This window comes from Gavia stellata, chromosome 7, assembly GCF_030936135.1.
Source record: "Gavia stellata isolate bGavSte3 chromosome 7, bGavSte3.hap2, whole genome shotgun sequence".
Lineage (NCBI taxonomy): Eukaryota > Metazoa > Chordata > Aves > Gaviiformes > Gaviidae > Gavia > Gavia stellata.
In genome coordinates, this window is record NC_082600.1 from 8,113,770 (window position 1) to 8,130,863 (window position 17,094).

General features: G+C 45.0%; 1 protein-coding gene across 1 annotated transcript in view; it reads left to right on the top strand.

Annotated features, from left to right (window-relative positions):
• The window catches only part of PRKCH (protein kinase C eta), a 119,324-nt gene that overhangs the window by 65,510 nt on the left and 36,720 nt on the right, over positions 1–17,094 (top strand). The window contains exon 10 of the mRNA XM_059819334.1: positions 6,937–7,091. Coding sequence (XP_059675317.1) covers positions 6,937–7,091 — 155 coding nt within the window. The remainder of the gene's footprint in view (positions 1–6,936; positions 7,092–17,094) is intronic.

The window sequence follows — 17,094 nt, forward strand, 5'->3', positions numbered from 1 at the left end:
TTTATGGAGCTACCCTCTTCTCAGATACCACGATACCAGCAGCCAGCTAAGGGGGTGCAGATGTCCTATAAATCTTTGATTAACGGGTGATGTCTATAGCTTGATATATTCTAGCTCATTATTCCTCTGTTTATTCCCCTCTAAGTTCAGCCAGCTCTTTGTTTTTTGATCTTTGAAGTAGGAAGGAGTGTTTATATAGTTTTCTACGCCATTTTAAAAGGTCTGGAGGGGAAGATTTAATTTTATTTCTTCTTCCAATTTATTTTGCATTTTTTGGATATTTTGTTTTAATGGTGGCTAAGCTGGCTTCTTTTTTTTTAATTGGGATTACATGGGCATTTTTTTTGTACATGATTTAATTGGTTGACCTAGTACATGAGGTGGTTTTTTCTAGTTGGGGTTTTTGTTTTGTTTCTAATGGAACAGATATAAATAAACAAGAGTGATAAAACACATCCTTTTGCGTGTACGTTGAGTAAAAGTTTCTGGTCATAAGATGAGCTAATCACGTAATCCTGCTGTGAATTACACTGTCTTGAGGGGAGGGGATGGGGAGGAAGGATGCATGTATGGTTCACTTGCATATCCCAAAGGATGCGTTGTTCCAGAGAAATGATTGAATTTGTATGTTACAAAAACTGTTCATCCCATGAGCTTGAAATTTCAACCATGCAGTTAAGATAACAGGGGCAGAAATTTAGAGGGTGTAGTTGGATGCGTGATTTTTTTTCTTTTTTTTTTTTTTTTTTCTCCTCAAGGACAGGTGGGAACCCACAATTCCCATCAGCTTCCCCTGGGTTGTGGTTGTCATTGTTCAGCTCTTCTGGAATGAGCTCAGCGTTCATACCGTGCTGTGCACACATGCGTGCGGGAGGCAGCCCTTACCCCGAGGGACCCCGCAGAGTTTATTTATGCAAATGGCAAGAGCCAATTTGTTATTCTCTAGGCAATGTTTATGTGTCTCGCTGCTGTGGTGTAGGAAAGCCTGCGTTGGACTCACTATCAGCAGCGTCAGATAGCAGAGTGCGGTTGTAAGTGATAACTGCTCTGTTCCCATAGCTGTGACAATGACACCAGCAGCTCTTTGTTAAAGGAGTAAAAAATGAGCCTTGTGTGGGGAAGCAACCCGTGCTTCTCAGAAGCGCGCTCACCAGACGCTAAAAAACACCCCAAAAACAGCAGAAGAAAGAAACCTTCCCTTTTTCAGCCTTTGGGGTGCAGCGCAGCGCACAGTCATCTCCCCTGTCTCGATAGCCCCAGGGCTGTATGTGCTGTCTGTGGCACGCTCCCTTGCCATGGCTTGACTTCCCCTAGGCAGAAGTGGTTCCTGAGGCTGGTGTGTACTTCTGCAGTCACTGAAGCAGAGAGGTAAAACGGCTAACAGCACCAAAAAGCAGCTAGCAGATGGCTGTAAAACCTGCTGCCTTTCTGCCGCCGCCTTGTTCGTCTGGGAGTCTTGGGCCGTGGCGGCGAGCAGAGTGGTGGCAGGTGCCATGGCAGTCATCGCTGTGGGCGTGTTTAAGAAGCATCACTAATGCGTGCAAATAATTCAGGCTGAGCAAGCATAGTGCGCAGTATTTCTTCTCCTCTGCTTAATGGAGTAATTCTGATTGGAAATCAAAAGACCAAATCTTCGCCTAGTGTAAGTCATTGTCTTGCTCCATCGCAGTTGGGTGAGTGAGTGAGGCTTTGACACTCTGGAAATTTGGGGCTGAGCTCGTTTCCTCTGCTTCAGCTCTTGTGCACACTTGTGTGTGTGCAAAGGTTGTTTTGGCAATTGCCCCTTGGTGAGCCTGTTCTGATGACTCCTGCGATCCTCTCTGGTTTTGAAACACTGCCACCTACAACCCCCCTGCACAGCCTGCCCTCCTGTAAACCTCTTAGCTGGGAGCAGCAGGCAGCTCGCAAGGATGCGGCGCTGCCTTGTCAAAGGGCCAGGTATGGAGGGGAGGCGTTTCGGCGCAGAGCAGCGTCTGAATGTAGTTCATGGTTGTGTTACTCCTATGAAGATAAATATTAAGAAACAAACCTGTTTGTTATTCCTCCTCTGGGTCCTGTGCTTTGCAGTGCCTTGACCCAGATACGGATGGCCACTTGCACTGCCGAGGGAGTTGGACATGTGGCTTTTGGAAGCCAGGTACTGAAACAGCACGGTTTGTTTGCATGTTCCCAGCAAGACCTGAGGCAGATTGCTTTTGTGTGGGGGTTGTGGACCACGAAGGGAGAACGGGAACATTGGGAGTGCTGAGGGAGTCTGCCAACTGTTGTAATTATCTTGTAATAATTTGCTTGCAAGCTCCCTAAGCCCTGCTATGCTTTTTGGAAACAATAAACTTTTGCTGGGAAACAGTGACACAGCTGTCTCTGTATGGAGATAATTTTGAAAGCCTGCCTTCTGCTCTGCAAAGCATAAACTGCCAAAACAGTGAAAAATGACTGTTTTCTTGGGGAAACCCTTTGGCTTCAGTGAACTCAGATTGAGCCCAAAGCTGATTTTTCTAAGGAGTTGTGTGCATGAATTATTTCCAAAAAGATGAAATGCAAACTTAACGGAATTCCTGAGCCAGGACGATTTATTTGGGAGGGGAAAAATTGGGCCATTGCTCTAAATGGCATTTAACCAGGTCTCTGTATCCTCCAGGTGCTGCCTTATATGGCAGCTGTCAGCTACAGAGGAGGCTTGGGTGAAATTACTGCTGGGATGTGTCCTGGGTGGGTGGCTCAGCCCCTTGTCCTGCAGAGGAATCAGTGTGGGAAGAAGCAGCGGTTGGGAGAGGTCTGCTGCAATGGGGATGTGCAGAGATTGTCCAAGTCCACTCCTGGTGGCCCTGGAGGCTGGAGAGGCTCCATCGGTGTTTTCCAGTGGGTCTCCTAAACCTTCACCGATGACTGTCTTGCGAGAAGTCCCCTCTGGCCTCCACACTGCCCTTGGCACAGCAGCTCTTGTAGAGCGGCAGATAGAGGAGGCAGCTTTGCTATTCTCTTCTTCCATGTCTGCATGTAGGAAACGCTTGTCTTTCCCCATCCCCTCCCTCTATGCTGCCTGAACTGGGGTGGTGGTGCTGCCCTGTCCGATTTACTTAGCATGAAAGCCTGCGATCAGAGATAAGCCTCTCACCCTAGCTGTCTTCAGAGGTCTTTGGTCTTGTGTGGGTTGTACGTGGATGTCAGCTATGACTCTTAACTGGAAGGAGGTGGAAGTTAGCCATCACACTGGCTTTTTTTGGGCATGCGAAGGGAAAAGATGCTCTTTTGATAAAATCTGGATTATTCCTTCCCTCCCCACCCCGAAGATGAAGAGGAAAGGTATGAGGGTTCAAAACATCTTTCTAGTAGAGCTGGTGAGGGCAAAGGGCTAAAGTGATGTGTGAGTTGGATTTCAGTGGGTGCTTGTGTTTGCAAGGGGCAGTAACCAGTATGTGGATTGTCCCACCCAGTGGCTTTGGCAATCAGGGACTCTCTTCAAGCCCCACCAACACCCCGCTAAGACAACAAACAAATGAAGCGGGTATATATAATTGTTGTCAAACACTGTCCTTAGGACATAGTATGTGCTTCCAGCAGCCCTTCCCCTGCTAGTAGGCGAACAAATACAGATGGCAAACTGAAATTTAAACAAATAAAAAACCCCCAAACAGCTCTCTTGTGCTGAAATTGGCAGGGCTAATTTCTAGATGTAGGCCAGCCTTGAAAAGAGCCCACCTGACCTCACAGGCTTTATTTGTTTCCTCCCCAAGTGTTTCTTTAATTTACAGTAACAATTGCTCTGGGGCTTTATTCATCTCGATCCCAGTCCAGAAATGGTGCAACATGATTTCCTCATGTGGCTGCGGCTGCTGCGAAGGCTTTCGCGTCACTGTTTCCTGTTGACTCAAATGCTCTTTTCTTTCTTTTGCTGACGTCAAACAGAGATAGCAGATCAGGGAAGACTTCTGAGCAATGCAAAATAGAAAAATAGAAATGCGAGGATTTTGGCATTAAGCACTGTCAAAAAAAACACTCCAGCTTTCAACTCCTCCTAATTCCTACTGTTGGTCCCTAAAAAAAGGAGGCACTTAACTCAGGTCAAATTTGCAAGTATCTGAACTATCTGCTGTTTTAAGGTTTTCCTTTCATGGCCCCTTTTTAAGCTATTTATTCACTCTTACTCTGCCTGCTGCAAATTGCCTTTTTTCCAGAAAATACCCCTGTGTAGTTTACTTCCCAGTGATTCCTGGGAGAGTGGTTGGTCTTTGCAGTTTGGCAAGCTGATGGCCTTGCTTAAGAGTAAAAATGGAAGACCTTGCTTGGCTCTTAGATCCTCGTCTCCAAAGGGTGGTCATTAGTGCTGATCTTTCTAATAATTGTTGCCAAGTAGGCCAATGCACAAATGCTGTATTATAAACAGGTTGTAATATCTACTCTGCTCTTTTCTTCAGCAACCTCGTGGGGTTTCTAAGTGTTAGAAAACTGGACAGACAATTAGCGGGACCGCTTTTAAAAAATAATTGGGTAGTCCAAAGTTTTGTTAGGCCTAAATGAGAGAGCTTCAGTAATTAAATAATCCATATTTATGCTTGACCTGTGAAATGAGACCATGGGTGGCGGTGAGGTGTTAGCTGTTACACTCATGAGCACCATGTAACACGTGTGATGATACTTGCTCAGGTTTGCAGTTAGTCTGAAGCAAGAGCTGTTTGTAACAAAAAGATGCTAATTCCACGTCAGCAGTGATTTGAATTTTAAAACCAGCTGTTTCTGTGCTCACCTGAACATTTGAGAAAGAAGTAGTAGTATGTTCCTTTAAGCATCATAGTACAGAGGAGTACCTCCAGATGGGCCGTGGAGTTTTGCCGGCACTGGAGAAGCAGGATGTGTATGTTTTAAGACAGGGAGAGTTAACTTTGTTTCCCTGAAGCTCACCTTTAAGGAAAGAGTAGAAAATATGTGTATGTTCACCTAACTGTATGCATGTTTATACAAGCATGTATATTACTTCCATAAATACACACACACATCCCTCATCAGATTGCTGTTGGAGATCTGGCAAGAGGGATTTCTTTTTTAAGTACGGGCTTGAAGAGATGCCTGGACAAGCTGGGCTAGATAAGCATGTGGCCTGTGGAGAGATCAGTGAGGAAGGAGGCGGGAAAGAATAACAAGGAGATGTAAAGGCTGGCCCGACTGGCAAGGCAGAGGCGATAGCTGTGCTGCAGCTGGAGGAAGGGTTGCCAAACAGGTAGGCTCAGCATAGCCAGACTCAGTTTAACCAACTGTATCATAGATCTGGCATTAGAGATCTGATGTGGGCTGAAGAGCCAAGGTTGACGGTGGGTTTGCACAGTTTGTGCTGCTCTGGCTTAGATGGCTGCCGTAGATGAGCCAGCTTGAGTGTCTTTCGGCAGCCCTATAATAGAGGCAGAGTGAAACAATGAAGTATTGTTGTTTATATGGACTGGAGATAGCACTTAACACATAGCCTTGGTGCTACACGCAGTAGTAGTGTGAGATTGCTGGGAACACATCTATCTTAGCTTCTGGAAGGAGCCCAGATGGAGCTGTTGAGCAGAGCCCAGGATGGTGACAAGAAGCAAGCTGTCCTCATCTGTCATGAGCCGTTTGCTTTCTTGCTCGTGTCCAGAGAGGAATGAAAGGATTCCTGGTTGCTTTTCTTCTGCTGTGTGCATCTCAAGATGTTAATATCAGTAGTCATTTCAAGCTGGCTGGCTGCCAGAAAGTGGAGCATAACAATGCTTATCCTCTTAAACTTAGAGGGGGTTTAAAACTAGCTTGTAGATGATTAACATCAGACCTGGGAAGGGGATTGTGGGGAAAGAAGGGCAAATAGTACCATTCAAAGGCTGACTGGTCTCAACTGAATTGTATGCCTCTATTTTCCAGTCCACTTGTTCCTGATATTCAGAGTAAAACTGAAACAATCAATACTGAATGTCCTGAAACAATTACTAGGGGAAATTTTTGAACCAGACTGCAACAATTCTAGTTTAGTTTTGTGACAAATCACTGTGTCCTTCCTCTCACGATTAAGTGAGCACCCCTTTTGCGTGCGCTAAACCCGTATGCAGACTGTTGAGCATGCAGCTTAAGCAAATGCCTCCCTATCTGCGGACTCTTGCAAAAACCAGAACAAAGCCAAAAAAGAAACCTCAGAGACCAGCAGCTGTGGTTAATGAGCTGAACTTTATTGAACAGGTAGCTTTTCTGCCCAGCAGAAACTTTGGTTTATGCTTTGTCGTTATCAGTGCCTTCATCACCCAGAGGTCTGTGCAGGGTAATCAGAGCTATGAGGAAGCCTGAAATCTGAGAGCCCAAAAAGCAGCTGCCAGGCAACTGTATGGCAGGAAAGCCCATTCTGGAAAACAACGCGCATTCCCCAGAAATAGTGTCGAGATACGCTCGAGACAACATCATCATTGCTGTTCTTGCGCCCTTGCGCTGTTGTGGCGAAGCTGCAGTCTGTGAGCAGTCTGGTTATGCACATTGTATTATGGAGCCTCTTTCCCCAGAGAGCTGAGGTGTTTAATAGGGAGCAAGTGGCTTTTTCAGATTTCTCTTGTGCCCGCTCAGCTCAGGGAGTGCTGTTGGAGGGGTATCGTCCTCTGCTGATTCAGGCTAAGGACAGTTCGGGGAAACCCAACAGGAGCTCATTAGTGATGAGCACACACCTACTGATATGCCTAATTCACATGTGAACAGGAATTCATTTCATCACTGGGAGCAAAATTTCTGGGGGGAGTGCAGGGCAAGGAGGTACTAACAGATCTTCCTAGTAATCTTTCCTGAAAAAGTCAGGATGGTTTTTTTTTCCCACCCCAACGTCTCATGGGTGCTTAATCTGTTTTTGTTTGGGAGATAATAGTTTTAGTTAGACTTTTCTAAGCCTGACAGAGGATATGATTAATGCTGTTCATATCTGTTGTGTTTGCGTGTGTGAAGGATCGCCTGTTCTTTGTGATGGAGTTCGTAAATGGCGGGGACTTGATGTTCCATATTCAGAAGTCGCGTCGCTTCGATGAAGATCGGGCCCGGTTCTATGCTGCAGAAATTATTTCAGCCCTTATGTTTCTCCATGAAAGAGGCATCATTTATCGGTGAGCTCTGCATTCATTCATTCATTCTTTGTCTGAACCCCACGGCTGAGATGATAGCTTGAGTTTTCTGCCTGAATAAATAACTGTCACTTGCTGCCCACCAGGAACAAGTTGTCAGCTGGGATAACAGTACCTCCACTTTCCCCCTGCACATTGTCCAAGGTGCACCAGCTTCCAGGAAGGAGTGAAATTTCTGGCTGCAGTATTGACTACAGGGAGGGTCTTCCTATGACGTGTGCACGGAGAACAGGTTTTCCTTCCGAGGCACAGGGGCTAGATTTTGTGTTGGTGTCCATTCACGTTGCTCTGCAGACATAGCTAGTTTATGCCAGCCCCAGAACTGCCCCTTGCCTGCACCTCAGGTGCCTGCGTGGCTGCTGGGCATTAGCTGCTGACCGGCAGAAACCTCCGCCATGCTGCTGTCGGCCTGTCCTGCTGCTGGAGAGCACATGTCAAACCGGTGACAAAGGGAGAGGCATTAATTGAAACCTTCCTAGATCATCTGGGAGGTAAATGCAAGGAGCTGTTGCTTTTGACACTATGCCTTGTTATTTAAAGGCTAACATGTGCTAGTTACACCCAAGCCTCTTTGTTTCCCTATATTAGCTACAGACCTGTGTTTAAACACTATCTATTTGACATACCTATCCGTTGCCACTCAGCTCAGTTACTAAAAGTCTTTTCATTCCTGCCATGATCCTCCAGTAGGAGTTTTTCCTTCCTGTCTGGCATCTTTTTGTTTCCAGCAGGATTGGAGCACCGTTGCCTCTCTGCGTCACCCTCCGCTCCCAGGTCTCAAGGCTGTTCTCAGGAAGCTGTTTCCCATATGCAGTGTTCTTTTTGTTGCCTTTTTTTTTTTTGTGATTCCTCTATACTCAGAGGGGCAGTTTGGTTATGTTTGTTCCCCTCTGTACTGCCAAAGAGCTCCCCTGTCGGCTTAAACATCAAGGCATAGACCAGTTGGCATGGATCAGGCAGCCAGTCTGCTTTGCAGAGGCCTTCCTGACCAAGATGACCATTTGACCAGCACCCGCCCGTATATGCCAGGGGCAGAGCAAGACCTCTTCTGGGGTGGAACAGGACAGCTAGAGCAGGGAGATGTCAGCACTGAGACAGTCTGGTTATACAGAAAGGTTTCTTTCTGACATGCTTTGCAGAACACCTCTTGCTCAGAGCGCTGGAAAGGAGGAACCGTCAGTTGTTTGCTTTGGAATACTGTTACCTGGGTTCCAGCAGCAAAACATGCGTATTTGGGTATAGCCTGCTGTAGCCCTGCTCAGTCCCACTTGTGGCATGCCAACACTGCAAAGAAAAACGTCAACTCTCTCTTTTTGCTGCTTGGTTACGGTTGTACAGCTGGGACCCACAACTGGGTCCAGGACGGGACCGGTTCCAATCCCAGTGAGGCTCTGTTAGTACCATTTCAGACTGTGGGTTGGGCCAAATGCTGTTTGGTTTGGGGCTTTGCATAGCTTAACCCAGGTGATGCAGCCCTGTGTTTAGTAGTGCGTCCTCCCGTATCAGATAAACCCTGGTTTGAGCACACTAAAGCCAGAATAGCTGAGGGCTAAAGTGGCCAAAGGGCCGGGGGCTGTGTGGGGGACACTTTCCTATCTGATGGTGAGATGACAGGATAAATCAAGTAAAAGCAGCTTCTCTTTCTTTTCCTTGCTCGAGCTCCAGTAAGAAACAGATGGTCAGGTGAGGACAGAGAATATTAAATTATTTTTAAGTATGAAATCATATGATATATGTGGCACAGTGAACTAAAGAAGGAATGTCATTTTAATTTTCACCGGGTCCTGAGAGTATGAAAATTACTAGTGATATATACCATATGTATCAAGCTTCTAAAGCACTATGATTGTCTGCACAGAATAGCAAATCTACTTACTCTACAGCTGGATTTCAGTCTAATTCTTCCCTTTTGAATAATGCCAGCCACTGAAGAGACCCTGGCAGATAATTACGCAAATGACATTATCCTTAAAATAGTGACATCCAGTAGTTATTGTCAATCATTCAGCAGCAAAACTGTATCTGTGCATAATGTAATGTCACAGTGCTTACAGCTTGTCCTGTCCCCTCCCAGCCTGCTGCTTGTCACAGGGCAGGAGTAATCGATCCCTCTGTTTTGGCACTCTTCGAGTGCTGCTGTAATTCATGATAGAAACTGGAGGAGTAATTGAAAAGCTTCTTGAACAACTGCACAGGCTTTGATCTTGTTGGAAAACTGGTTGAGCTGTGGAGTCAGGTAGCTTCAGCTGCACGGGGCAGATTTGTGGGGGGGTGACTTGTTTTTTTAAAATTAGTTGGGGTGACTCTGTTCTGGAAGATGTAAAGGGAGAGAGCTGCTGGCTGTGGCTGTACTGAGCTGAGGTTGCTTCTGTCGGGTCACGAATACCGGGCTCCAGGAACGAGTCTGCAGGGTGGAAGGAGATACTCAGAAGGGAATCACTGCACTGTGTAAGAGAGTTTGGAGATTTTATGATCAGAATGTGAGTGCTTCCTTAGGAAGCTGGGAGCAGGGGGGAGAGAGACACCAGGAAAAGCCTGACCAGAAAGTGTTTTGCCACAAGTTGCTCAATGTATCTCTTCTTTCTGGATTTCCAGGGGCAATGGAGTAAGAGAGTTGCTGGCCTAGAATACCCTGGGTCATTTGTTTTTCTTCTGGGCTAACCTCGAAAGTAATAATACCATATTTTTCCTTGCCCCCTTCAAGATTAAGTAGTTCAGGAGAGTCTGCATTTACCAATACAATGAGTGTTCTCCCAGTAAGTCAAATTGCTTTTGCCACAAATGCTCCCAAGAGCTGGGTCTTCTCTCCTTTGAAATGCCAGAGAGGCTCGAGAGCCAGCACTGAAAATTCATCGAGAAGTAGATGAAATGTGTCACTTTGGCCTGGGGTGACAATGCTGGTAACAGCTAAAATCAGGTGTTTGTTGATTCCTTTTCCGGCCACACATATGCAGTTTGAAATAGCCATAGTGCGGTATTTCTGCAATTGCTACTCTGAGTCCATGAGAATGGGGTTCCTGAGGCAGGTGGTGTATTTTAGTTATATGTGACTTTTTAACATCGAAACCAGGCTTACTGCTGGATTGATGTTCTCATAGGATGGTTTTCATGACGCAACTGAAATTTTCAGTAAGCTTACTTCTCACTTCGAGGAAAGTCTCCTTTCTGTTACTAAGCCCTGGCCAGAATAGAAGTCACATAAACGTATGTGTGTGTATTTGGAGTTTTTTAAGAGAGGTTTCAGTTTCACAGTTTTTTAAATTCCATTTTTCATTTGCAGCACTGCAAAGGAGAGATGGCTTTCTGGCCTTATCAAGGAAACATCTCTGTCTTGCCCTAAGCTGAGGTTTAGCTGTCAACTCAGCAGTGCCTATTTATAGTTGCTTCCTGAAAAAACTGTCGACAAGTACAGTGTGGTTCATTATCCCATCATACAGGGGGCAGGACTAGAATGAATCCAGCCATGAAAGCAAGCTTTTCAACATGTCAAATCATAGAATATTGTGCGCCCCATAGAGGAGTAGGGCAAGGACATATTTGGGATCAGCTCCTGCTGTATGTTGCCAGGAAAAGGTTAGGCGATAATCAAAGCTATTGTAGATAAAATCTTTGCTCACAGGGCAGTATTCTTGCGCTGCTGCTTTTTTTTAAGCTTACTTCTAAAGGAAAATAGTATGCTGGGTCCTGTTGCAGGTAGGCAGGTTGGTTTGTGATTTTTATCTAAAGACTGTGTGTGCTATTTTTCTTGAGGCAGCTCTTCCCAACTTTCACTTTCCAGTTCAGCAGTTCCCAGGGTAGGGGAAGCATATTTTGGCTTCTGTGCATGCTAGAAACAAAACAAATCAACATGCACATCTGAGCAGTATTAGACTGCACAGTGGCTTACTCAGTGCAAGTGAGCTAGTCCACTCATAGTCTTCTGAAAAGCAAAGAGAGAGTAAATGATTATAAGGGTTCATTTTAAAAGCGGGACTTTTCCTTCCATGTAGCATTACTGTAAGAATGGCTGGTCCGCCCTGCTGCCCTCAAATTCAAACCTTTGCATAGGCTGATGTACAGCTTTGCTTAGTGTATGGGTCTGCTTGCCAAGGTCACCTACATGGTGTCCCTCAATAGAGGCATCTACCTGCGTAATGAGGGCAAATGCAAATGTTTTCTTGAACTTCGTTGTTGTGGGGGGGGTTTTGGTAGGGGAGGGGGCCTAGGGGTTTGCCCTGCAGATTTCTTATATTTCAGAAAGATAACAGCCATTTTACAGGCAACATGGAGCAATCAACCCAACCTAATGGCATGGTCTTGATTTTTATGACAATCCTTCTTTCTCTCCCTCTGCAAATGTGTCTCACTGGTAGGATGCATGGGCTGAGATGGTCACTTTTCAGAACATGTCTCCACTACCTACAGAGGCGATACAGCATGTAGTATGTGGTGACATAGCTCAACTAGCTGTGGGTTAGCTATATCTGGAAGCAGAGGCCGTGTCACTTTTGCACCCTGCACTTCAATGCTGGTTTTGCCATCCCTGGGTATGGACTTGGGTAGTAGAGAGAGATATGTGACCCAGCCCACTGCTTGGTACAGCACAGTGGTAGATATATCATTAAGGGTATAGATAGCGTAGCACGTAGGTAATATAGCTGATCAAGAGCCAGATAAGCTGAAAGGCTGGGCTAGAGAGCTTGGGAGAAGGACTGGTTGTTAGCTGGCTGAAGAACCTTATTTTTGTCGTAAGGGCTCGTGCTGGTTAGCTTATTCCACTGCCTTTGTGTCTGTATTGATATTTCTAATGCAACCAGCCCTTCTAGAGATGCTTGGGGTCTGCTTGTGCTTCGTCATGCCTCTGAATGTGGGATGGTGTGCACGGAGTCCCCATGCTCTGATGTGGCACCAGCCACCATTAAGTAGGTCCCATGACTTGATTGTCTTTAATAGGATGCGTGGTACATTTGGAAGGCAGAATTATGCTCTGGGGCCCCCAACACAAGAAGGACATGGACCTGTTGGAGCGAGTCCAGAGGAGGGCCACAAAGATGATCAGAGGGATGGAACACCTCTCCTGTGAGGACAGGCTGAGAGAGTTGGGGTTGTGCAGCCTGGAGAAGACAAGGCTCTGGGGAGACCTTATTGCAGCCTTTCAGTACTTAAAGGGGCCTTACAAGAAAGATGGGGACAGACTTTTTAGCAGGGGCTGTTGTCACTGGACAAGGGGTAATGGTTTTAAACTAAAGGAGGGTAGATTCAGACTAGATATAAGGAAGACATTTTTTACAATGAGAGTGGTGAAACACTGGCACAGATTGCCCAGAGAAGTGGTAGAAGATGCCCCATCCCTGGAAACCTTCAAGGTCAGGTTGGACAGGACTTTGAGCAACCTGATCTAGTTGAAGGTGTCCCTGCCCGTGGCAGGGGGATTGGAACTAGATGATCTTTAAGGTCCTTTCCAACCTAAACCATTCTATGATTCTATGATCCAGATAAGAACATGGTCTTGCCCTGGGGCTGAACACTAGCTCTTGGGGAAAATAAGATAGGCTCATTAACAGGATGTGTTTACTTTTCTGTGCGTTACCTGAAAGCATCACCTTCATGTGTGTGGTACTCCTTATCACAGGGAAAAGCTCTGTCTTCTCTGGGATCTGGAAAGATTGCTGGATACTGGCTAGGTCTCTGAAATCACCATCTTTCCTTAGTGTAGGAGACCCATCAGGTCTGTAGCTGTGTGTCTCATGACTGTTGGCTTTTATAGGGAATGAGTTTTTTGCAACAGGTTAATTCCCTGCCAATTCAAACAATAAGCCTGTGACACTTGGAGGAAGGTTTACATAAGCCTTTTACAGAGACCAGTTTTGCTGGAAAGACTCTTACTAACTGAAACAACGCTAAAGTTTCTTTCAGCAAAATCAATTAAAAATTACATGCTGAAAACAGAAGCTGAATGCCTTTCCTGATTACATAGAGCCACTGTTAACAGAGCAACTCTTATTAGTGTGCTGTTTGCTTTTTCCATGGGTCCACTGTAGACATGGGATCCTTCATGTTCTTTCTCTCTCTTGTTTTTTTGGGGGTTTTTTTGGCAACTGGTGATTTTTGTTTATTCTCATCTCATGCCCTTTTTCACATCTGGAGCCAGATCTTGTTTCCCCTGAAGTCAAGGGGCTTTCCCCAGGGAGGTAAATTAGCAGTTGAACTGGATCTGTGACCAATACCAGCAGTGCCCTGCAAGGCAAACTGGCTGGCTGGGGGGCGACCCAGGGATTACCATTGGTTTGCTTAGGTGCTATGCATAGCTTTGTTTTCTTAGCAAACAAAGATAAACCTTTTGTTTAATGAGGTGTTTTTAGGCTCTTCGGAAAGTTTTTGCTCGAATGTGCTACAGTAGATGGATCTGTAGGTAGTCTTTGCTGTATTTGATGCCTCCCTCTTCCCCACCTTGGTTCAGCTACACACAGGCAGAGGCATGTTGTTTGCATCCGAGAGGAAAGGGTGGGAAACATCTCAGCCAGTGCCAAAACAGGTGTGAGTCTCCACTCTGTGGGGCACCATAACCTCAGCTGTGGGATCTGGTCCCTATCGCTTCGAGACCTCAATTCAGGAGAGCTCCTAGACTCGGCACTTTCCTGGATTTGGGCCCTGAAGATGACAGTAGATATCTGTAAGCAGAACACAATGAAGGATGTGCTATGTTATGAGAACAGCAGAAAGAATGAAATATAAGCTGATCTTGCAGTGAACGAGTGAAGCAAATCAGCTAAAAGCTGCAAATTGGCACAGAATGGCATACCAACAGCCCCGTCCCTACAACAACTGCTTAAAATCTTCATGCTGGAGTCTCTGGAAACGCTTCAGTCAGCTTTAGAAAATATAAAGGAATGTCTCTTAGGGTCAGGAGTGTAGTAATGTCTGTGGCTATCTTATCTGACAGTCAACAGCTCGCGTAGACTGATTTGTGCTTCTAGACAGTGCATCTTCCACATTGTTTTCCACTCAGATGTGGTTGTTGTATGCTTGCAAGCTGGGCTCTTTTACAGCCTCTGGCATGCAGTGTTTAAAGTGTTGTTTCTCTGCACTTGATCAAATGGAAAGTGCAGAGAAAAAAACCCAGCCTCTCACGTTTCCATGTCATGTTTAATCAGTCACTGTGCAGGACAGTTTAGTCCTGATTTACAGTTATGCTTACAAAGAGCAGTCCTGTTTTGAGATCCACATATCAGATCTCTGTGCCCCATTGACTCCACTGTATATAGTCTGTGAACTTTAATGCAACTTTCCACATGACTAAGGACTACTGAATAGCCTATGTTATTGGCTCTGCTAGTGTCTACTTTTTCTTTATGCTTATTTAAAGGGATTGATTTGAAACCTGCAAACCCTGCACATAATGAGTTTGTATAAATCGTTAAAAACCAGAGCTCGAAGGGGCCTCAGGAGCTTGTCTAGTTCATCCACCTGCCCCAAGGCTGGATAACCTTTACCTAAATGCAAGTCCCTCGTACTTTCACGCTTCTCCTTTGGTGTAGTTGTTACATTTGCATGTAATAACTTACGTACTACACTCTTAGAGGCACGGATTCTCACTTACCGAGTGTTTGAAATGAGCTTGATGTTAGTTGGGAATTCTGGTACTGGTGCAATAAAAATAATCAATACTGCTCATCCGTGGAGGGGATAAGTGATTAGACATGACTTGTGTTCTGTCATTCTTTTCGTGACTAATACACCCTTATGGAGGAATGTAACAATTAAAAAGCGTGCAGATGGAATTTAAGAAGTAGCTACAGGTAACGATTACAGCCAAGTTCATAAAGAAAGGAGCCCAGAATTACCCTCAAACTTTATGTGTCAGAGGACCTGGGTATATTTAGGATAGAACTTCTGAAACTAAAAAGCTTTTTCATAAAAAGACCATTTTTCTGCCTTTCCTGCCCTCTTCATTCTTTTTGAAAGGCATGAAGTTCATGAGAAGGAGAAAAAAACAAAACCCTGAAATAAATTGTAATGCGTTATGTAAAATTTATTTTTAAAAACTGCCCCTAAGTATTATTGCTACCCTTTTAGCCAGAAGTGCTCATCTGACTTTTAACGTGTTCCCTGATATCAAGGGCATTCAGGCCTATGATTTTTAGGATGCAATTTTGAAAACTTTTGCTCTGAGATCTCCAGAACTGCCCAGCATTAATCCAGTCATTTTGTTGATCTTTGTACTCAACTCGAATCGAGGAAGCTTTCAGTGTTAATGTCAGAGAATATGACCCCTGAGTTAGCATTAGGGAGGCTGATATATATAGCTGAGGAAAAGGTCTCTGTCAACCTTAATAAATGTTTTGTACAATTTTTTAAAACAAAGATTATGCTAACAGAATGCTGTTGCATCTTCTCCCTCTGATGTGCTGAAATGGAAGATTTCTTGCAACATGACATGTTGCAGCGGGTGAAGCTACTATACATGTAAGGGAGACAATGAGAAAATCAGTATTGTTGACATACTTGGCCTGCAGCAACTGCCGTAGCTATCCAGGGAGAATTTGACTTATTCTTTTAGCTGTAGCAAGGTCAGCGTCTGATGCTTCCTTGGTCAATAATCCCAATGTTTAGATTTTGTTCTTTACGCTAGTGAGTACGTAGGTACTCTGGTTTTATGCAAGCAAAGGAATTTTGTAAAGTCAACCAACAACTTTTAATATCAATGGTGCAATTGTAACATCTTGTCTTTAGATTCTAGTTCAGAGTCATCAGCTGCCTGTAATGATACAGAAATAAACTAAAAATAATAAGGTAGTAGAAAACTTCAACTATTACATGGTAACACTGCAGTCATAGTTGTCTATTAAAAATTCCTGTGGGAGAAAATTCCATCTTCTGCTGGCAGTACCCTGGGCAGGAAGGCGGGCACAGCTTGGCTTGTGCCCTCTGCGCGCCAGCCGAGCTGGTGCTGGGGCTTGTAGTTAGCTGCTGGTGTGGGCCAGGATGCAGATTGCAATGCCTATTCCCATGGAGCAAGGGGAAAGCATTACTCATCATTTGGCCTCTGAGTCGTAACACCTTTGCTGTTAATGGGATGGAGAACCTCCCCTTTTATGAGGCTGTGCCTAAAGGCACAATTTAGTCTCGGAATTGTATTACCCGATTATTATTCCACTTAAGCAGGTGGCAGTATTCCAGCTGACAACAATGGAAACGGGAGCAAGCCTTCAAGTCTCAACCGTGTACAAGGTGTGATAGATTCAAAACCACAGAGATCCTCCATGCTCTGAGCTGATTTCTTCTGAATCAATTAAAGTTTCACAAGCACGATTTATTATTAACATCTAGAGCTGCTTTCACAAATCTCTTGTCAGCATAGTAGAGAAGTCCTAATGAATCAGGAAAATGACTTCCAGCTAGGAGAGGTTATTTACTAGCTAAATCTCTGATCCAGGCATACTGCTGTGGCAGAGTCCATCCGATAAGGATGTGAATGAATCAGAACCATTTCTGATCTGTGCTGTTTCGGGGAAGGTAGCAGCACCGTGGTGCCTTGCCAAGGTGGGTCACGGCTTCTTTGTTTATTGTGTTGGAAAAGGAAGGGGGCTAGAAGAGGGGGGAGTGGAAATTGGGAAAAGCAGGGTTAGCTCTGGAAGGTAGCAGGGAGAAATTATTCCATGAGCAAACCTGTGTGGTAGAAGGGGTGGTAGGAAGCAATCGCTTCAAACTCTTCACGGGCTTTTAAATAAGCCTGTGTGTGCAGTTGTAGCAAGGCTCCAGCACATTTTGGCACCCGTGTTGGAGGCTGAGCTGGTGTGTGACATTTAGCATGCAGGCTTCAGGTTTTCTCCTCCCTTTTCTGGATCTGGTTACGTTCCTTTTGACATTTACCTGAGTATGAAAATGTAGCAAGGTCCCATGTCCTTGTTGACTTGTGCCTAAAATTGAATTAGAGTGCTTTGTATTTCTGTTTGTCAGTATGTCTTGATCATAAGTTGAGGAATTGTATGCTTATCTATGTTTT